Raw genomic sequence first — 23345 nt, 5'->3', positions numbered from 1 at the left:
TTCTGGAAACATCTGACGCCTCCTGTGCTCTCTCTGACTTTAGAGCTTCATGACATCCTCAGTGCTCTATGCATGTTCCATTATGTGTAGTCCTACACTCTAAACAGGTGCTGGGGCGGTGAGCCATCTTCAACAGACAGACCGACGAAATGATCACACCAGCTAACTGAAGGGTAACAAACTTTATTATACATCTCTTTAAAACAGGCTGGAAGGAACAAACAAATGTCATTCCAATATAGTGCCCCAAACCAACCCCTTTCAATATGGGCTCTAACCAACCCCCACCTCTCCCAAATACTTACAACCCACCCTCCCTTAAAATTGCTCCAATTAAATTATCCTACTTCAGATCACCCCAACTGTCTGATCAATAGCTAGTTCTGAACATCAAGACACACTTTTATGGCAAAATCAGATGCATTATTTATTGGGTTTAGTTTCTTAATCTCCGGAAAGGAGAAAGGAAAAAACAAATCAGGAAAATCACTTCAGTTTGCCTTTTTACAGCAGGTAGAAATTCTGCAGGCCCCCATCCCCCCCAAGCAAGTCTGAAACCTCCTTGTTCTGCTTGGCAATACGAAGAGAGATTCTGGTGGTTAAAGAGCACCAGCCAGATGAGATCAGTCTGAACAAACTGACTTCGAGGCTTTGTTTTCATTTCCCTTTTGGGCCAGCCTCAAGTGGTTTTCCAATATCCCTTCCACGTAGCTTAAGGCCTAGAATGACACACAAAGGAGACAACTTTCAGCAGTTTGACTTGAGTCCTCCCTACATACTTGTCACCCTGAATCCCCAAACAGCTCAACAAATGAGCTAAGGTGGTTGGAGTGAGGGAAGGGAGAAGTCATCCACTGCAAGACAGGACAAGTACACTAGAGGGAGATTTATTTAAGAAAAAAATCAGGCTTTATACATAACTGAAAAGAAATTGTAACAGGTAATTAGAAAAATTGATCCTTGCTCAGGTAATTTATAGGACATTAGCAGTCACTGCCTGAAGAATACACGGGGGGGAGGGGAAGGGGAGGAGGAGAGAATCACTAGCCCGAGAAACATCACTCTACTGACTAAGCATCATTGCAAAAGCCATCTGAGATGCTCTTAACAGCAGATATGCTAGTTCATTACAAATATCTAAAAATTAAGGCTTTGTATAACTAGAAAGCTGGGCACTCCTCCCACCCCCAATGGCACAATGTATTCACATAACCCTTGTCTACTTGCCAAACACATGACTTTGGATTTACATAAGGCCTTCAGGTGTCTGTCTGATAGTGCTATTTTTGGATAGCGCAGAGCAAGTCCAAGACACTGAAACAATGTGAGTTTTCAATGCCTGCAGAGGGCTGAAAGCTTCCGAGTTCCCGCTTCTGAATCAGCGGAGACAATCTTAATGTTAGGATGCAATGTGAACTCCATAGGTCAGTGGTCTCCAACCTTTTTATGCCCAAGATCATTTTTTGAATTTAAGGGCAACCCAGGATCCACCCTGCCCCTTCCCCAAGGCCCCGCCCCCTCCATCCCCCCCTCTGTCTGCCTCTCACTCTCCCCTACCTTCACTCACTTTCATTAGGCTTGAGTAGGGGTTCGGGAGGGGGCTCAGGCTCTGGGCTGAGGCCGAAGTGTTCGCAGTACGGGAGGGGGCTCTGGGCTGAGCTGAGGCAGGAGGGGGTGAGGGGTGCAAGCTCTGGGAGAGGTCAGGGCTAGGGTAGTGTTGAGGTGCAGGACTGGGTACAGCGTGGTGGCTCTGGGAGAGAGGTCAGGGCTGGGGTTCGGGGTGCAGGAGGGGGTTCAGGGTTGGGGTGCGGCCTCCCACCAAACAGCACTTACCTCCAGCAGCTCCCGGTTGGTGGTGTAGCAGGGTTACAGCTAAGGCAGGCTCCCTGCCTACCCTGCCTCCCTCAGAAGATGCCAACGTGCCCCTGGGGAGAGGCGGGGGGCACATGGCTCTGCATGCTGCCCCTCTCTGCAAGCACTTCCCCCACAGCTCCCATTGGCCAGTTCCCCATTCCAATGGGTGCTGCGGGGGCAGTGCCTGCAGGCAGGAGCAGCACATGGTGTGAGACTCCTGCTCCCGCCACCCCAGGGTTGCACTGGCCACTTCCGGGAGCAGCGTGGGGCCAGGGAAGGCACAGAGCCTGCCTTAGCAGCAGCGCTGCTACAACACTAGAGATTACAATCGACCAAGAGATCCTCTAGGAGCAACCTGTCAGTCACGACTGATCAGTTGGTGACCACTACCATAGGTGAACCCATGAAACAGCACTGACATCAACCCCCCAAGTATCCTACCGGCGGAGCAACACATGCTGCTGCCCTAGAGAATGCTGGGTGCAATGGAAAGAAGTTAAGTGTAGATGTTTATCGACAGCAGCAGCATCCCTCTCCCCCCACACTGAAGCGGTTTTAGATGCTACTATGCATCTGACACTCACCGATGGCTCTTTCGATCTTGCCCAGAACTTGGTTGTTGGGGATTGCTCTTCCGCATTCGTAGTCAGCAATAACTTGTGGTTTTTCATTGATTTTCTAAAAAGAAGATGTGCTTTAAACACATCAGTTTAACAAACAGTGAACATTCAGAAACACAAACCCAAGACATCTCATATTACATGAGTGGCTGCATCTTCCCAGAAGTACACCAGGCTTGCAAGAGTGAATTCTGCCTATCATTGGTTTCTTCTGTCTGGGTGCTACCATGCTGATAACAGTTGTATTGTAAAAAGGTCTGCCTCACTCTCAAGAAATCGGAGAGTGTCCACAAGCTACAGCAGTCCAGCAGCATGGCAGATACTTCTGTCTGAAAGCTCAGATACAGATAGGTTTTCAACACCTTACGCCAGAAATTACTATGCTAGGGCTAAGTCAGTTAGAGAGGAAGCCATTTTAATTCCAGCCCACAACATAGCTCGCAGTTCTTAAAGAGTGTTCACAGGTTCCAGAAAGAGGTCCCTGGTCCACCACCTGAGCTGCTAGTTAACTGCAAAGTTTTGTGGTGTTATATTAACCCTTGATGATAGCAGCTCAACATTTACCAGTCAGGAGGCTAACTTGACACCATTTACAACCCAGCTCCCTCACATACACAGAGCCTGGCTGAGGAAAAGCAGGAGTAGAGACCAAACGATACTGATAAGCACTTACCGTGGCCAAATCCTTTTGTGTCAGGCCCTTGCTCTGTCGGCCCTGCTGGATTACTTTGCCCACCTCAAGGGGGACTCTGTCATGATGCAGCTCCTCCGTCTCCCGATCCAGCTTAGCTGTGTTCTTAGTGATCGAATGCTGCTTGTTTTGGCCTGCGGCCCCTAACATTTAAACAAAATCAAGAAGAGGCAGGTGTCAAAACCATACTAGGATAAACAAGCACTTTGATGAAAGTCAGTCAACTTCCCTAAGCTTTGTAGAGTTTTCAGCATTCATCACTCCACCCATTCAAGTCACCATTAATTTTAGCCAGGTCCCTGTGCACTCCACTGATGTGGAAGTTACCCTAGAATCACTCTTCAGAACCTAAGCTTTTAATTTAAAAAACAAACAAAAAAAAAAATCAGCACTGATGATTGCAAAGAAAACCTTTCAAACAAAACTCAAGGGTAACTGAGGCAACGTTGCCTGCAGACGGCCTGAAATAAGACCTGAGACAGGTGTTAACTACTTTATTCATTTTAATTGGCTGGTCTAAAATGTAATGACAACAATCTAAACTATGCTGCTAGCCATTTTACCAGAAGCCCTGTTAATGTTTCATCCTGCAACACCCCTACCCCAGCTCCCAAGCACTCCAAGATCCCCTACCACTCCCACCACAACTTGTATGATGGAATTGTACATTGCAGTCTGTGCCATGTTGAAAGCTGAAAATTTTGGGCCAGAATAAAGTGTAACGCACTACCAAAACACAGACTACTGGATTATTGGTTTTCATATTTCAGTTTAATATATTAAGTTGACTTTAAACTGCTACAGAACTTCAAGTCTACCACACTGGGAAGTATGAAGGGCCTTATTTATGTCTTAAAGCTGTTACTCAATAAAATGTACATGGACCAAGAAAAGTTAAAGTACACTCAATTTGAAGGAAGGTAGCTAAGTACTCAAATACTCTCACAATTCATATTATTTTAGTGTACATGTATAAAATCACACTGCATAATCAAGCAACAAAGCTAATTCCATCCAAACCTCAACCTATACACCTGAAAGCTCTATGCCCACACTAGATTACAGATATGTCCAGTTTTGACTTTCCGTAGAACTAATTTTCATTTGTGGTCAAGGATTTCAGGAATTTCTAGTGTTGTCAGATGAATGGTTAAGGCTGTTTTTCAAACATGCAGAATTACCTCTCTCTTGTGCACACATTTGCCAGCCAAATGGTATATGGGAAAACAATTCTCTGCAGTAACTCAGAGCCCTCCCCATCTAGTGTCTCATTTCCAGATGTAGGGGTTTTTTACTACTGGCAGTCATCGATTGCCTACAGTGGCATATGGTCTATCACCACACCATCCCCTCCATAAACTTATCAAGCTCAGTCTTGAGGCGAGTTATGTTTTTTGCCCCCACTGCTCCCCTTAGAAGGCCATTCCAGAACTTCACTCCCCCGATGGTTAGAAACCTTCATCTAATTTCAAGGCTAACCTTGGTCATGGCCAGTTTATAGCCATTTGATCTTGTGTTTCCACTAGTGCTTAATTTAAGCAAGTCTTCCCCCTCCCTGGTATTTATCCCTCTGATGTATTTATACCTTTTGGTTAGGCTAAACAAGCCAAGCTCTTTGAATCTCCTCTCATAAGGTAGATTTTCTATTCCTCAAATCATCCTAATAACCCTTCTGTGCATCTGTTCCAGTTTGAATTCATCTTTCTTAAACATGGGAGACCAGAAAAACACACAGTATTCCAAATCAGGGCTCAGCAGTGCCTTGTATAATGGTACTAATACTTCCCTGTCTCTAATGGAAATACCTGGCCCAATGCATCTTAGGGCGGCATTAACCTTTTTCACACCTTCTGACATTTGCAGCTCAGTCATCCTGTGATCAGCCAATACACCCAGGTCTTTCTCCTCCTCTGTCACTTCCAACTGATAAGTCCCCAGCTGATAGGGACTAACAACAAGAATTTTTGTTAGTGCATAACCTTGCACTATTAAATTTCACCCTATTACTCTAGTTTACAAGGTCATCCAGATCTTCACGCTATAGTCTGTGTTCCTTCATACTGGCAATACCTCCCAACTTTTTGTCCTCCGCAAGTGTTATTAGCATAGTCCCACTTGTTGTGTCAAGAAATAAAAGACTGAAAGGTTTTGTTGTTTTATTTTTTTTTTTTTAAAAGAGATCAGTGTCAACTCCCATCTCCCCTGGTTTACTGCAGGACCCACTGAAGGTCTCAGATGATGTAGTTAGTTTTCGCTGAATAATCCAAGGAGTGTGGGTGTTGACTCTTTAAATAAAGACGTTCCTTCTCCAAAACGTTAATCATTAAAGATAATTCAGCATTAGCTACAACAATAAAATCCACAAAGTTTTAAACAGTCTGAATAAAAATCCCTTCCCTTCCAAGTTTTCACTCTTTTGGCTGTTGGCAGTTCATTAGATCTCCAGTTATCAGACTCTCTCAAGCTGTAAGAGACCTTAATTTCTAACAAAACACACAGAAAAACTTTGAAAAGCAAGAAGAGCACAGTATTTTTGCTTCCATACCCGATTATTAGTAATAGACAAAACTCTTAACTTTAAGGCTTTTGGTTATGTTTCCTTTTTTATTTAGAAGGGCCAATGTGGAACCTTGGAGTCAGGTGCAGTGTTGGAGGGCTATAGTTACCCCAAAACTTGCCTTAACCCCCTCCCCCTTGTAGCCACCCCTCCCAAAACAAAGGTCAAATGGGGTGAAGCCGAGCCTGGGCTAGAGCTGTCTGCTTCCCAGCGCGGGCCCCCCCCAACAGGGGGCAGGCAGCTGGGTGCAGTGCATCCCTAGAGCGGCTGCCTGTGCAGTCGCAGTCCCACCAGCCAATAGCAGCGCAGGCATGGGACAAGCAGGACATGTGGAGGAACGAGCTGGCAGCTGGACTCAGTGAGTGGGATGGCGGGAGCCTCTCTGGGTAGGGAGCTGGCAGGCGACACGGGGAATGAGGGGACTGGAGGGGAGTGATTGGAGTTGTCTTGCCTTGACTGAACTCACTCCAAACTTAAAGGTCCTTGTCCAGCACAGGGCCTGTCACTTTTCCCACTGATGGGGAGGAGTATTATATATTCATCACGCATATTTTATTTTAAATCTGCATTGCCATATAAAATTTCATTCTCAGTAGTGATACTGAAGTTTTAACAGATATTTCACAGTGATTATTCATGATTCTTTTGCTTAATACGTGTGTGGGTGTGTTTTGTTAAATGAAAGACTTGAATCATAAAACTAAGATAAAGAGCTCATGTATGAACTGTTTTCTTTCAAACTCTGATACTAATACTAAATAAGCCAAAAAAGGCTTGAAAGTATCGAAGATGGTTTTATATACGGCAATAATTTTATTTGACAAAAGCAAAGTTAATACTCTTTGTAAACTCAAAACAAATTCAAAACAAAACAGTTGTCTCAAAGTGTTTTAATGCTATATTTACATCTATTTGACATTTTATCTATGTGATTTATTACATCTTTCTTGGAGGTTATTTTTAGGTTATACAGTGGTTTGATTTCATTTAACAATATAAGCAATACGCCCTGGGCATATTACTAACGCACAGCATTGTACGTGTTTGTTGAACAGGGGCACTTGCATTGTGAAAAATGTTTCTCTGGAATCCGGACTTTGACTATACCTTGGCCAAGGAATTTGGACCTAGACAAAAAATAATTGACTACCCCTGAACCCCCCTTCTATTTCCACTTAAATTTATATTTGCTTTCAAGAGTGATCATTACATATAGCTAACTTTATTAGAAGAGGGTACTTTAGTGAGCTACAGATGTGTTTTATCCTTTTCCTGATTACCTTATTACAATCAACATCAAGAAAGGAAATGCATAAATTTAAAAATCAACATTCTTAACTTCTCCCCTTTCTTTTCTTAAACTTTCCCTATTAGCCTTAACTACTGAAGCACATATATTATGTATTGTCAGAGCATGACCTGAGACCTCTGCAAAACAAAGACTGAAGGACTGTTGTGAGTTAAGAGGTCTTAAATATTCATTATTTTCTTTAGGGTTTTTAGGGGAAAAGCCACAAAGTATAGACAGAATAGTACCATTACACTGTATTATGTAAATACGTTTACACTTCTTTAAAAGTGTGTCTTATGTAAATGTTTAAGAACTTTAAATACTCAGGTTGTCAACATAATAGACTTCAAGAGTTCCAACATCTGTAACGATTGAATTCATAATTAAAAAATGAGTGCAATAGCTATTTTTATATATCTCACTTCTTGTATTTTGAAAGAGTGAATTTATGGAAATATGTATTATTTTAGTTCCACTGCATAACAGTGTTTGCTATGGTTAAAGACTCTGTTAACAGTTCTATTTTATATAGATCAGCCACAAGGAACTTATCTTTTAAATATTTGCTCCAGGCTGCATTTTTGGATTAAAGAATTTTAGCCCAAATTATATTTTGGTAGTTTCCCAAAAAAGGCTTCATCTGTTTTTATAGTTTTGTAAATGCAAAATACATAAATGAAGTAATTGATGTAAAAAGCAAGTCTATTTTTTAAAAAGATACAGAGCCCATTTCTCAGTTACAGCAAGTCCTTTTTACATAATTCAATAAGTATAAAGGGGCCTTGATTTAGGAGCAAATGATATTTATACTCACTGTAAGGGCCCACTTTACAGAGTCAGAGCAGCGTAAAAGCACAGGTGCCAACTCTGTGGGTGCTCCGGGGGCGGAAAATAGTCCAACTGATCAGCAACTCCCCCGCCCTCCCAGTGCCTCCCACCCACCACCAATCAGCTGTTTGGTGGCCAGTGGGATTAAAGTGAATCACTCAGGATGCAAATACCCACCTCCAGAGAGGTATCACCCCCTGGGGAGGTTGGCATATAAATGGCTCACACTGGGTTTTCCAGAGACCAGACAATGAAAAGGTTTTTGGCATAAAAAAAAGCTGAGATTAAAACTGACAAGGGGGTCTTCTTTCTAATTCAAGAAATGGCCATGACCTTCTGTCTAAGAGAGCGGATGGGAGGGAACCCTTGCAGAAGGGTTGGAAAGACTTTGGCTTATTAGAGCCGCATAGGATGAATGATGACCTTTGGTAAGCTTTTACCATGCATATGGGAACGTCTATTTGTTTAACATGCTCCCTCTGTAATGCTTTCACCCTCCTATTAAATGCAATTTGCTTTTTAACTAGTACACACTGTTGTAACCCCTGGAGAAAGGCTAAACAGTGCTGGGGAAAATCACAGAAGTGCAGAGGTACTGCAAAAAGCCTAAATCCCCAGTCTGAGGGGAAGAGAGATAAGCATCCCTGCCTGAGAGAGGCAAGGGGTGGGAGCCTGAAATCTGAAGTGGGTACTCTTGAGGAAGACTGGGGTGTGTGTGCGCGCAATTAACTCTAAAACCATGACAGGGGTTACCATGAAGTTAAAGGAAAACATGAACCTGTCCTTCCTTACCCACCCCCCCGACAGAAATACCTACATTTCTTGGAGGTCTCTACATCTTCTCCTCTTCTCTGCGCTGCTAAGATTGCCTAGAAATAAGAAATTTAACTTTATCAAGATTAGTTCCATTAACATAAGGCACAGACCTCTATTTAAACACTAACAAAGAATGGATTTATCATCCACAAACAGCCAAGCTGCTAGCAAAAAAATCCTCCCTGAGCAAGTATCCAGGCAACCAGCAACAATTCTGCTACCAAAGGAGAGGGAAGGAAGTAGTCTGCTTTGCCAGCTGGAGACGAGATTTATTAGTTCTGAGAAGTACATGGAAGAACTCTCCATATTAACTGAGACATTTTGGATGTCCTGGAGAAAAAAAATTATGTTATGTGGATTTTAATCTTCCCTCACCCAGTTTGAGAAAGAAACATTACATTACTCTATAGTTCCTATTACTGAGAAAGCAGTGTAAAATGGGTTAGGATAGAACATAGGTGATCTCTCTCCAGCCAGCTATCTCCTCCCTCTGGCAAACAGAGGCTAGGGACACCATTCCTTACCCATCCTGGCTAATAGCCACTAGTGGACTTAACCTCCATGAATTTATCCAGTTCTCTTTTAAACACTGTTGTCTAGAGGTGTGTCTAGACTGCAATTTAAGCCCAAGGTTCAAACTCATGCTCAAGCATAATTGACATAAATTGTGCGAACCCAGGGCAGGGGTGCCATTTCAGATTGGGGAGGGGGGGCAGGAGAAGACAGCAACTTTACCCGCGACTCGAGTGGCTACTTAGGCACCTGATAACTAAGTTTTTTTGCAGATAACTTGGGTCTGGTCTACACTACAAAGTTTGACCTAACATGGCTAATGTTGACCTATTTAATAATAGGTGTCTACACTACTGAGTCCCCTTCCGTCGACCTAAGGGACCTGTAAAGTTCACTTCTGTACTCCACCTCCATGAGAGGCATAGTGCTTGATTTGACATCCAAGGGTCGACATGGGGATAGTGTACACACTGCATTATGTAATTTGAATGAATTGGCCTCCAGGAGGTGTCCCAAACTGCTCCATTTTGACCACTCTGGAGAGCACTTTCAACTCCACTGCACATCAGCCAGGTACACAAGAAACAGTCGCCTCCCTATTAAAGCCCTGGAAACTTTTGAATTTTCACTTCCTGTTTGATCAGCATGGAGAGCTTGTCAGCACAGCTGACCATGGATGCTCAAGGCCACAAATGTGCGCCAGCATGGAGTACGCAGGAGGTGCTGGATCTTATTGCTGTGTGGGGAGAAGAGTCTGTGCAGGCAGAGCTCCGATCCAGCAGAAGAAACGCTGACATCTTTGCCAAAAATCATGCAGGGCATGTAGGACAAGTGCTACACCAGGGACACGCAGCAGTGTCACATGAAAATAAAGGCACTTCAACAAACCTACCAGAAGATAAGGGAAGTGAATAGCCACTCTGGTTCTGAGCCACAGGCATGCCACTTATATGAGGAGCTGCATGTGATTCTTGGTGGCAACCCCACCACTACCCCAAAATGCTCTGTGGATACCTCCCAGGAGCCCTGAGTGACCTCGGGCACCAATGATGACACTGTTGACGAGGAAGAGGAGGAGAATGCGAGGAAGGCAAGTGGAGGATCCATTCTCCCCAAACAGCCAAGAACTGTTTTTAAACTCTGGAGCCCATTCCCTCACAGGAGAAGGCTCTTTATTCATTCAGCACACTGTGGTGAGTGGGGGTGGAGTTTACAGGGGAGAAAAATGCAATGAAGGGGGCAGCTTGGTAAGGAACACCACATGTAAGTATCACATTATTGTGGGTCACATTGCTGAAACTAGTTTGCAAAGCCTCATGGAGACGCACAGCCCCTCCAAGTGCTCTTATTGTCCTGGAGTCTGGCTGCTCAAAATTGGCTGCCAGGTGATCTGCCTTGACCCTCCACCCTGCCGGAAACTTTTCTCTCTTTGTTTTAGATACTATGGAACACACAGCAGGCAGTAACAACAATGGGGATATTGCTTTCACTGAGGTCTAACTTAGTAAGCAAACAATGCCAGCAGCCTTTTAAACATCCAAAGGCTCATTCCACCACCATTCTGCACTTGCTCAGCCTATGCTTGAGCTGGTCCTTAACTGTTGTCTAGGCTGCCTGTGTACGGCTTCATGAGCCATGGGAGCATGGGGTAGGTTGGGTCTCCCAGGATCACAACTGGCATTTCAACATCACCAATGGTTATTTTGCAGTCTGGAAAAAAGTCCCTGCTTGCATCTTCCAGAACAGACTAGAGTTCCTAAAGATGCACGCATCATGCACCTTTCCTCGACCATCCCACATTGATGTCGGTGAAACGGCCCCTGTGATCTACCAGCGCTTGCAATACCATTGAGAAGTTCAGTTTATGTACTCTTTGCAAAGGTGGTCTGGTGCCTAGATAGGGGTATGCGTTCTGTCTATAGCCCCACCGCAGTTAGTGGATGATTTTGCCACTATGCGGTTCCCTATGCCCTGCACATTGCTCAGAGTCACTGCCCTTCATAGCAGAAGTCTATTGATTGCCTTGGAAACTTGGATCATAGCAGACCCCACAGCAGATACATCCACTCTGAATTGATTCCCCACTGACTGGTAGCAGTTTGGCATTGGAGGCTTCCAGAGAGCTATCGCCATTCACTTCTCAACTGTCAGAGCAGCTCTCATTTTACTATTGCTGTGCTTTAGGGCTGGGGAAAGCTCCTCAAACAGTTCCATGAAAGTGGCCTTACACATCTGAAAGTTCTGCAGCGACTGCTCGCCATCCCATAGGTGCATAACTATGTGGTTCCACCAGTCAGTGCTTGTTTCTTGGGCCCAGAAGTGGCATTCCACCTTGTCAAGGTGATTCGCAACAGTCACCAGCATCTGCAAATTGCTCCAGTATATGGCTTCCAGCAGGGCTGCTTGTGTGGCACCACATCGTTCCATGCAGCAGCTCCTGCTGAGTATATACTGCAGGATAAGACAGGAGGTGTTTGTAATGCTCACAACAACAGTGTACAGCTGATCGGAGTCCATGCTTGCTGTGCTATGGCATCTGCGTGGGTAACTCAGGCTTAGGAAAAAAGGCACGAAAAAAGGCTTGGTTTCTTTGCCGTTGATTTCAGGGAGGGAGGCTAACGCCATGTTATAACCACTTGTGCAACTGTTTTGGTCCCATGAAGCATTGTAAGCCCAACCCAAAATTCCACTCGGCTCCATGCACTGTGGGATAGCTACCCATAGCGCAGCACTCCATGTGTTGATGCAAGCCCTGCCAGTGAGGATGCACTCTGCCAACACAATGAGCATAGTGGGGACACACAATATCGACTTGCTTAAATTGGAGGATCAATGTCAATTTACATAAAATCGACTTAACTTTGTAGTGTAGACACACTCTTAGAAATTAGCTGATAGATACAGTACTCCTAATTAATATATAAAGAAAAAATATACAAACCCCAACTAAAGCCATATTTTAAGTTTATATGTAAATTTAGAAAAATCAGGGAGACAATACCACAAAATATTCCCAATCCCAAGCCTTGAGGTACCAATTCTGGAGCCTTACAAGCTATCAGGAACACCTCTGATACTTTATACACTATCTTTAGTAGAGATAAAATAAATAAAATATGCTTCCTTTCTCTAACAGACACTGTGTTACTGCCACTATCTACTCGATTTTAATTTATTGTTTTCACACCACTAAAAATGTATTTAATTTTAACATTATGTTTTTCTCTTATTACGAATGGGAAAATTTTCTAATTATTTTGTCATTTGTACATGATTGTGATCAGTAAATACGTGAGTCACTAACATTTAACTCCATTACTATTAGTATCAGAAACTTGGAACTGCATTTATTGTCTCATGAATTTTAAGTTATTTTACAGATATAACTAAAAATACTATTTGAAAATAAATAACTTTCATCTGCAGTGTGTCTTAAGTTATGCGTTTAGCTAATTTTTTTTTTCTAAACTTGCATCACTAAAGTGAGGACAAGCTAAATTTACATTCTAGCAGGATATTTGATTATATCACTTTAAATAATGATTGACAAAGCTCAACATGGTAAGTAATAATGATAATTACTCCAGCCAGGATGGGTTAAGCATTTTAGAACTCGCTACAGAAAGAATTAAATTTAAGCATAAGAAAGAAAAACTATGAAATGGACAGACCAGTCAAAAAACTAAAGTAACAGCACTGTAGCTCTTAATGAACTTTGAAATAAAAAAATACAGAGAATATGTGCGCATTTTGATGGGAAGTACCAAGTAGTAACATCACCACCACTAGTGTGTGAGGGAGAAGGGAAGTGTTGGGGGGAACGTGTGAGGGAGATTAAGTGCGTGCCTGAGTGAGTGTGTCAGCACACCAAGCACTTTTTCAGTATAGCAGCAACTGAAGCACCAATTCCTGAGCCAGAGGCAGCAGCACAGACAGGCCCTGTCCTCTCACCCCAGCTTAATGAGACCAGGTACACAGGGGAACAGCTTGGCCAGCCGCAGCCCCAGTAGAAGACAGTGGAGGACAGGAGCAGCAGCATTCTCCCTCCTGCTGCAAACTGCACCCAAGTATGGTATGAAGCTTGGGGGGGAGGGCAGGTGCCCCTAACCCAGGGCTCTGACCCAGAGTCCCAGGACTCCTCGGGGGTGAAGGGTCTGAATCTGAGTCAAGCTGGGACCCAGGGTTCAATCTCTATTGCTTTGAAGTGTAGATGCAGTCCCACTGGACTTGTGTTTGAGGAAAATGTTCCAAAATGTGTTCCAAAAGACAAAATGCCCAAACATTTGAAAAAAATCTCAAAGGGCATGAAAGATAGAGGCTATAACAGGGACCTGCAGCAGTGTTGCCTGAAGCTTAAAGAGCTGAAGCAAGCTTACCAAAAAACCAGAAGCAAACGGCCGCTCCAGGTCAGAGCCCCAGACATGCCACTTCTATGATGAGCTGCATGCCATTCTAGGTGGTGCAGCCACCCCTACCCTACCCCTGTGCTTTGACTCCGTCAATGGAGTAGCACGCAACAGGGATGCAGGTTTTGGGGACAAGGAAGATGAGGAGGAGGAGGCTGAAGATAGCTGACAGCAAGGAAGCGGAGAAACCATTTCACCTGACAGCCAGGAACTGTTTCTCACCCTGGACCTGGAGTCAGTACACCCCAAACCCACCCAAGGCTGCCTCCTGGACCCGTCAGGTGGACAAGGGACCTCTGGTGAGTGTACCTTTGTAAATATTACACATGGTTTAAAAGCAAGAGTGTTTAATGATTTGCCCTGGCATTCGCAGCCAGTACAGCTATTGGAAAATTCTTAACATGTCTGGGGACGGAACAGAAATCCTCCAGGGACATCTCCATAAAGCTCTCCTGGATGTATTCCCAAAGCCTTTGCAAAAGGTTTCTGGGGAGGTCAGCCTTATTCCATCCTCCACAGTAGGACACTTTACCACGCCAGGCCAGTAGCACGTAATCTGGAATCACTGCATAACAAAGCATGGCAGCGTATGGTCCTGGTGTTTGATGGCATTCAAACAGCATCCGTTCTTTATCTCTGTGTTCTCCTCAGGAGTGTGATATCATTCCTGGTCACCTGGTTGAAATAGGGTGCTTTTATTAAGGGGACATTCAGAGGTGCCTGTTCGCCTGTGGCTGAACAGAAATGTTCCCCGCTGTTAGCCACACGGTGGGGGGAGGGGTGAAGCAATCATCCCAGAGAATTGGGTGTGTGTGTGTGGGGAGAGGATTTAGTTGGGTTTGTGCTGCACGTTAACCCAAAAACCACAGCCCCCTCCTCCTTTTAAATGGCCAACCCAACGGCTGCTTGGTATGGGAAATGAGGGTGCTGCTGTTTGAAATCATTCCCACATGTTATAAAGGTTAAAGAAGCCAAAAGACTATCTTACCATGGCTGCCTGCAAGCCAAATTCTGTTGCCCGGCCCTCCGTGAAAGATCTCTCACACCAAACTGGCATACCCTCAATAAGAGGCAAAATGCAACCTTGTATCGAAAGCACATGTGCTATGTAATGTTAACAGCAAGGTTTACGGTGAAAGAGTCTACCCACAGTTCTCTAAAATGTGTCTTTTTAACTACCACTCTCCCTTTTTCTTCCTCCATCAGCTGCATATGTTTCAATGCTCACACTATCTTCTCCTTCACAGAGGCTAGCGAAGATTAGAAGGCAAAAAAAAATGCATTCACGATGAAATGTTCTCTGAGCTCATGCAGTCCTCCCACACAGAAAGAGCACAGCAGAATGCGTGGCTGCAGACAATGTCAGAGTCCAGGAAAGCACAATATGAATGCGAGGACAGGTGGCAGGCTGAAGATGATAGGTGGTGTCAGCTTGGTGACAGAAGGCAAGAGGCAATGCTGAGACTACTGGAGGAACAAACTGATATGCTCCAGCACAAGGCTGAGGTTCAGGAGAGGCAGCAGGAGCACAGACCGCCGCTACAGCCCCTGTGTAACCAACCGTCCTCCTCCCCAAGTTCCATAGCCTCCTCACCCAGACGCCCAAGAACGTGGTGCCAGGGACTCCAGGCACCCAACCACTCCACCCCAAAGGACTGCCCAAGCAACAGAAAGCTGGCATTCAATACGTTTTAAAGCGCAGTGTGACCTGGTGCTTCCCTCCTCTCCCACCCCACCTAGGCTACGTTGACAGTTATCCCCCATTTGTGTCATGAATTAATAAAGAATGCATGAATGTGATGCAACAATGACTGTATTGCCTCTGCAAGCAGTGATCGAAGGGGGGAGGGGAGGGTGGTTAGCTTACAGGGAAGTAGAGTGAACCAAGGGTAGGGAGGGGGGGTCATCAAGAAGAAAAACAGAATTTTCACACCATAGCCTGGCCAGTCATGAAACTGGTTTTCACAGCTTCTCTGATGCGCACTGCACCCTCCTGTACTCTGCTAACTGCCCTGGTGTCTGGCTGCGCGTAATCAGCACCCCGGCGATTTGCCTCAACCTCCCACCCCGCCATAAACGTCTCCACCTTACTCTCACAGTTATTGTGGAGAGCACAACAAGCGGTAACAGCAATGGGAATACTGGTTTGGCTGAGGTCTATCCGAGTCAGTGAACTGCACCAGCGTGCTTTTAAATGTCCAAATGTACATTCTACCACCATTCTGCACTTGCTCAGCCTATAGTTGAACTGCTCCTGACTACTGTCCAGGGGTTGCCTGTGTACAGCCTCATGAGCCATGGCATTAAGGGGTAGGCTGGGTCCCCAAGGATAAGTATAGGCATTTCAACATCCCAACGGTTATTTTCTGGTCTGGGAAGAAAGTCCCTTGCTGCAGCTTTTGAAACAGACCAGAGTTCCTGAAGATGCGAGCGTCATGTACCTTTCCCAGCCATCGCACGTTGATGTTGGTGAAACATCCCTTCCTTGCAGCACCATTGAAAAGTACTCCTTTCGGTTTATGTACTCGCTGGCTTGGTGCTCCTGTGCCAAGATAGGGATATGGGTTCCGTCTAGCGCACCACCACAGTTAGGGAATCCCGTTGCAGCAAAGCCATCCATTATGACCTGCACATTTCCCAGAGTCACTACCCTTGATATCAGCAGCTCTTTGACTGCATTGGCTACTTGGATCATAGCAGCCCCCACAGTAGATTTGCCCACTCCAAATTGATGCGACTCACCGGTAGCTGTCTGGCATTGCAAGCTTCCACAGGGCTATCACCACTCCCTTGTGAACTGCGAGGGCTGCTCTCATCTTGGTATTCTTGCACTTCAGGGCAGGGGAAAGCAAGTCACAAACTTCCATGAAAGTGCGCTTACACATGCAAAAGTTTCGCAGTCACTGGGAATCGTCCCAGACATGCAACACTATGCAGTCCAGCCAGTCTGTGCTTGTTTCCCGGGCCCAGAATCAGCATTCCACGGTATGAACCTGCTCCATTAAGACCATGATGTCCACATTGCCAGGGCCTGCTCATTGAGAGAAGTCTGTGTCCATGTCCTCATCACTCTCGTCACCATGCAGCTGTCACCTTCTCGCTGGGTTTTGCTTTTGCAGGTTCTGCATATACTGCAGGATAATGTGCATGGTGTTTACAGTGTTCATAATTGCGGCAGTGATCTGAGCGGTCTCCATGCTTGCCATGCTATTGCGTCTGTGCTGAAAAAAGGCGTGAAACGATTGTCTGCTGTTGCTCTGAAAGAGGGAGGGGCAACTGATAACATGGCTTACAGGGCTGTCACACAGAATGGTCCCCTCAAGGATTGAACTTACAACCCTAGGTTTAGCAGGCCAATGCTCAAACCATTGAGCTATCCCTCCCACCACTATTCATGGAAGGAGGGAGGGGGGGAGCAAATGAATACAAAACAAATCTGGTCTCTTTATTGTTTTGATCCACTCCATCTCTCTCATACATCTTAGGCTGGCAGCAGAAGGTGCAGTACAACTGCTGGCCATCGTCATTTCCCATTTACATCCAGGCGCCCCCGACTGACCTCACCGAGGTCAGCTACAAGAGCTCCCAGGAGACAATGATGAGGGCTATCAGTCGTAATACACCATCTGCTGCCAAAAGGCAATGAGCTACTGCTGTGTAGCAATGCAGTACCACATCTGGCAGCACCCAGGAGACATATCATGGCAAGCATGGAGCCCGCTCAGCTCACCGTATGTCGTCTGCACAGGTAACCCAGGAAAAAAGGCGAGAAACGATTTATTGCCATTGCTTGCACTGGTAGAGGGGGTTTGACAACATTTACTCAGAACCACCCATGACAATGCTTTTGCACCATCAGGCATTGGGAGCTCAACCTAGAATTCCAATGGGTGGCGGAGACTGCAGGATAGCTACCCACCGTGCAATGCTCTGGAAGTCGACGCTAGCCTTGGTACTGTGGATGCATTCCGCCGAGTTAATGGTCTTAAGTGGGGACACAATTGACTGTATAAAATCGATTTCTCAGAAATCGACCTCTATCAATTCAACCTAATTTCGTAGTGTAGACATACCCTTAGTCTTTAAGGTGCCACTGGACTCCTCATTGTTTTTGTGAATACAGACTAACACAGCTACCCTCTGATACTTAGACTATAGATGGTTATTTTTGAAGTAGCCAACAAACAAAATGCAGCACTAACCATTAGTATTATTAACACAAACTCAAACTAAGTACAGGTTAGATAAGATAAGTACTTATCTCCACTGATACCAAAACTACATGCTCTGGTTTGACCCTGGAACTTTTAGAGCTACCTAGGAACAAACAGATGATAGGCAAAGGTCACAGAACTTGGTATTCAGTTGCTGTATCACAAGGGGCAAAAGCATCAAGGTGACAGATGATTACGAAACAGCTAAGAGATGGTTATCATACAGGTTTTTTGTACGACTGTACACAGATGGGCTGTTATCAGTTAGGAATTTGTGTTTGTTTTTACTGCCACTCAACAGTAGTTGCACGAAACAGCTACATGGCTGTTTTCAGGCAATGAATCCACATGTGAAATAAGTAATATGCACCTGGGCAGTTTGCAGCTTCTTCTTCCCAAAGCTGTAGTCCAGTCACAAAAATCCTTAACAGTGAAATAGACAATAGGCGAACTGCAGCATCAGATGTGGGTCAAAGGCTCCTTCCATTGAGGTTGGGGCAGGGCATACACTCCAAGCAGTTTATACTTGTTGAAGCTCCTCCCAATTATGTTGCATCAGCCAGCTTTTTTGATGCACAGTAGTTTTGAAATATTCTTTTTAATATACAGTAAGTGAACTGTTAACGTTAGAGACCTTTGAAAGCCACTGAATGTCTGAACGCACACAAGAACAAGCCAGTGCAACACTGGAGGAGCTTAAGAGAGCTTAATTTTTTAGAAGCTGTGCCAAATGCCCCTCTCAGCCTGGTTAGCAGAGTCATATATTAAAAGATGAACTAGATTATCTGCAATTCTGTATTTCTTATTCCTACTTATTCCTACTAGAAGTAGCAATCCAAGGCGCAACGTTCTATTGCCAAGTCAGTGCTTTTCCTGGATAAGAGTGAAGCCTCAAAATGTCAATTCTGTCTTTTCAGCAAAAAACATGGAAAGCACCAAGCTGTCACAAGAGAACAGCAGCAATTTGTCACTGTACAATAATCTAGGTAGATTAATCTTACTGCACAGACACCAAGTTATTAGAAAAAAGCCTACCCCACAAGTGTCAGCAATGGAACAAACCAAACTAGACAAAAATCCCTTTTTTATTTTACACTCTTTTCAACTGTGCTGCATCAGAGCATTGATTGACATGATTCTGCATTCAGTACTGTTTATTAGAACATGGGTTCTCAACCTTTTTCTTTCTGAGCCCCCTCATGCTATAAAAACTCCACGGCCCACTTGTGCTACAATAACTGGTTTTCTGCATATACAAGCCAGGGCCTGCGTTTGGGGGTAGCAAGCAGGGCAATTGCCCAGGGCCATACACCACAGGGGGCCTCCGAAAACTAAGTTGCTCAGGCTTCAGCCCCAGGTGGCTGGGTTCGGGGCTTCAGCTTTCTGCCCTGGGCCCCAGTGAGTCTGATGCTGGCACTGCTTGGCAGCCCCCCCGACACCTGTTCACAGCCCCCCAGAGGGCCCCAGACCCCTGGTTAAGAACCTCTGTATTAGAGTATAAGCAGTAAAGAGTCCTGTGGCACCTTATAGACTAAAAGATGTATTGGAGCATGAGCTTTTGTGGGTAAACACCCACTTTGTCGCATGCATCCAATGAAGTGGCTATTCGCCCATGAAAGCTCATACTCCAATATGTCTGTTAGTCTATAAGGTGCCACAGGACTCTTTGCTGCTTTTACAGATCCAGACTAACACGGCTACCCCTCTGATACTTGTATTAGAGTATGCCATTCAGTACAGTTATGCCTTAAACAAAAGGCCCTTGCTAGCAGGAAATATCCAGCCCACTTCCAAAATGTGTTTTGGGTGGTGAGCAATGCAAGTACTCCAAAGAAGATTATTTTGGTGCACAAAAGGGACCCGTACTTCCACTCATCTTCACAAGCCCAGTTAGAAAGCACCAGTGGAAGTCCCACTGTTCTAGGGCTGACATGAGGTCCCCCCGGGCCAGCAGGGCCAGTGCAACCACTAGGCAAACTAGGTGGTTGCGGGCACCAAAAAGCAGTGCCCTGGCTCAGCAGGGAGGAGCCACCTTCCGGAGGCACCAGAGAGCCAGAGCATCCCGCTTGCAGTGGCGGTGAGCCCAGCCATGGAGAAGCAGGCGCAGCGCAGGGGGGCAGCAGCCCTGCAAAGGCAGCGGCGCTGCTAGCAGGGAGCAGCCACGCCCCCACCCATCCTGCAACCCAGCACCCCCTGGGCTTCTGCATGCTGCAGCGGATACCTGTGGGCAGCAGCTCCCCTGTCCCCCCAGCTCCCCACTCACCGCACTCGGGCTCTGCAGCTCCCGGGCATGTGAGCCACTACCAGGGCACAGGCCCTGAGCCTGCTCTGGGAGGGGCAGTGGCAGCAGCTCACACTCCCGAGAGCCACAGAGGGTACACAGGGACCACCACCCACATGAATCCGCTGCAGGAGCAGCTGGGGGGGTGAGACCAGGCCCAAGCCTGGGCAGGAGGGGCAGGGGGCACAGCTGGTCCCCACTAGCAGCACCGCCACCTTTGCAGGGCTGCTGCTGCCCCCCTGGCACCGCGCTGGCTCCTCCATGGCTGGGGCAAAGCCAGTGAGTGGACTCGGGGCGGGGGCCGCCGGGGTTGCTCACAGGCGCTGCTCCCTCCAGGGGAGTTCAGGGGGCAGGACGGGGAACCCGGTCTGAGCAGCAGGCCCTGGGCACGGCTGGCCCCTGGGGGCTATAAAGGCTCACTGGGATTCGCCCCTCAATGAGCCGATCTGCAGCGGGGGGGGGGGCACCAGGTGGAAGTTTGGCCTAGGGCACAAGATCTCCTGGCCCTGCGGCCGGGGCCGAACACAAGGAGCCCGAGGGGACACGCTGTGGACCCGGCACCAGCCAGCGGCCCACGCCCGTTCAGAGCCCACATGGCGGGCGCGGGGGGAGCCCGGCCGGGCTCAGGGGAGCGGGGCCGAGGCAGCCGGAGCTAGACCGGCCCTGCCCGCCCGAGGCCCCTCACCCCCCGCCCGCGCGGAGCTCCCGCTCGGCTCCGCCCCGAACCCGCCGGTCCCCAGCCGCGGGGGGGGGAGGCGCACGGGGCTGAGAGCCGCGCCTGACGGGACCCGCGCGGCCGCCCCGGGCACCCCCCTGACCTGCTTGGACTTGGCCTGGGCCGCGCTCGGCCCCTTCTTGCGCAGCACCGTGACCGTGTCCCAGTCGCTCTCCGCCATGGCACCGACCTGCTCCGCCCGTACGCAGCCTTCTCCTGCGCGCCCCGCCTCGCCGCTCATAGGGCGCCCAGCCTGTCACTCCTTCAGTTGGCTTGGAATGATTGGATGAGAGGAGTCCCGAACCCGGAACGGCTGTGCCTACGCTCTGCGCTCTGATTGGTTTATGTACGTGTTTATCAAACACGTTACCTCACTGGCTAAGAATGACGCCTTCAGGAGGGTGGGACTTTGGGGCGCCTTGACCCAACGGACTTCGGCGTCAGTGCCGGCTGTAGCGCCTCTCGTGCGCGTGCGTGGGCTGGGCTGGGCGGGGCCAGGGGCAGCCACAGCTTGGGGCTTCCCGCTGGCTGCGTGGTCGGGGCGTGGTGTGCGCTGGCGGCTTTGCCGGCGCCGCTGTTTGGTTCGGGGGCTTTTCACTTCAGTAGCCGCAGCAGCCCAAAGCTGCTTTACACCAGTGCAAAGTACCAACGTTAAAGCAGCGTAAAGCACTGTTACAGCAGTGTCCATGTGTAAACAGGGCTCCAGAGGTGATCCCGCATTCTGACTTCAGTCCTGAGCAAACTGGTTCACACTGTAATAAAGAACAATATTGTCAGACATCTAGATCAACATAATTTGTTCAGGAAGCGTCAACATGGTTTTAATAAAGGGAAACCATGCCTCATCAGTCTACTAGAATTCTTTGAGGGAGGGTCGTCAAACGTGGACCAAGGAGATCCAGTGGATATAGTGTACTTAAATATTCAGAAAGTCTTTGACAAGGTCCCTCACCAAAGGCTCTTACACAAAGTAAGCTGTCATGGGATAAGAGGAAGGTGGTCTCATAGCTTGGTAACCGGTTAAAAGATAGGAAACAAAGGTTAGGAATAAATGGTGGGTTTTCAGAATGGAGAGAGGTAAATAGTGGTGTCTCCCAGGGGTCTGTTCTGGGACCAGTCCTATTTAACATATTCATAAATCATCTGGGAAAAGGGATAAACAGTGAGGTGGCAAAATTTGCAAATGATACAAAATTATTAAAGATAGTTCAGATGAGGGCCAGCTCCAGGCACCAGCCCATCAAGCAGGTGCTTGGGGTGGCCATGGGGAAGAGGCGGCACATCTGGCTCTTCAGCGGCAATTCAGCAGTGGATCCCTCACTCCCTCTCGGAGCGAAAGATCTGCCACCGAAGACTGAAGCGGTAGTAGTAGAGCTCTCGCAGATCATGATCGCGGTTTGTTGTTTGTTTGGTTGGGTTTTTCTCTGCTTGGGGCAGCAAAAACCCTGGAGCCGTACCTGGTTAAGACCCAGGCAGACTGAGGATCGCTCAAAACTGGGTGACTGGGCAACAAAATGGCAGATGAAATTTAATGTTGATAAATGCAAAGTAATACACATTGGAAAGCATAATCCCAACTATACATATAAAATGATAGGGTCTAAATTAGCTGTTACCACTCAAGAAGTAGATCTTGGAGTCATTGTGGTTAGTTCTCTGGAAACATCCACTCAATGTGCAGCAGCAATCAAAAAGCAAACAGAATGCTGGGAATAATTTAAAAAGGGACAAAGGGTAGGAAAATATCATGTTGCCTCTATATAAATCCATGGTACACCCACATCTTGAATACTGTATGCAGATGTGGTCACCCCATCTCAAAAACTATATATTGGACTTGGAAAAGGTTCAGAAAAGGGCAACAAAAATTACTAGGGGTATGGAATGGCTTCTGTATGAAGAGAGATTAATAAGACTGGGACTTTACAGCTTGGAAAAGAGACAGCAAAGGGGGGATATGATTGAGGTCTATAAAATCATGACTGGTGTAGAGAAAGTAGATAAGGAAGTGTTGTTTACTACTTCTCATAACACAAGAACTAGGGGTCACCAAATGAAATTAATAGGCAGCAGATTTAAAGCAAATAAAAGGAAGTATTTTTTCACACAACGCACAGTCATCCTGTGGAACTCCTTGCCAGAGAATGTTGTGAAGGCCAAGACCATAACAGAGTTCAAAAAAGAACTAGGTAAATTAATGGAGGATAGGTCCATCAATGACTATTAGCCAGGATGGGCAGGGATGGTGTCCCTAGCATCTGTTTGCCAGAAGCTGGGATTGAGCGACAAGGGATGGATCATTTGATGATTACCTGTTCTGTTCATTCCCTCTGGGGCACCTGGCACTGTCCACTGTCAAAAGACAGGATACTGGGCTAGATGGACCTTTGGTCTGACTCAGTAGGGCCATTCTTATGTTATGTTCTTATGTTCTTAAAGTACAGTTGTACCAGTGCAAAGCACCATTGTACCAGTGTTAAGCTCCAGTATACCAGTGTAATTGAGACTACACTGGGCAGCAGGTGTCACACCACTGGACCCATATGGTGTAGTTAAAAG

General features: G+C 46.6%; 1 protein-coding gene across 2 annotated transcripts; it reads right to left on the bottom strand.

Moving 5' to 3' along the window:
* Positions 1-167: 167 nt before the first annotated feature.
* EDF1 (endothelial differentiation related factor 1) lies at positions 168-21042 on the bottom strand. 2 transcript variants are annotated; one of them, XM_050926579.1, is made up of 5 exons: positions 20977-21042; positions 8659-8710; positions 3148-3308; positions 2439-2532; positions 168-719 (listed from the first exon to the last, which is right to left on the bottom strand). In XM_050926579.1, exons 1-5 carry the CDS (start codon positions 21025-21027, stop codon positions 658-660), a joined length of 420 nt encoding a protein of 139 aa, XP_050782536.1. In that variant the 5' UTR covers positions 21028-21042; the 3' UTR covers positions 168-657. The 2 variants fall into 2 exon arrangements, with proteins under 2 accessions (XP_050782536.1, XP_050782535.1); XM_050926578.1 differs by having other exon boundaries at positions 20890-21015.
* Positions 21043-23345: the final 2303 nt, after the last annotated feature.

The sequence above is a fragment of the Gopherus flavomarginatus genome, chromosome 17 (genome assembly GCF_025201925.1).
Source record: "Gopherus flavomarginatus isolate rGopFla2 chromosome 17, rGopFla2.mat.asm, whole genome shotgun sequence".
NCBI lineage: Eukaryota > Metazoa > Chordata > Testudines > Testudinidae > Gopherus > Gopherus flavomarginatus.
The sequence above is the reverse complement of the archived record's forward strand: the minus strand, read 5'-3'. Positions and strand labels throughout refer to the sequence as shown.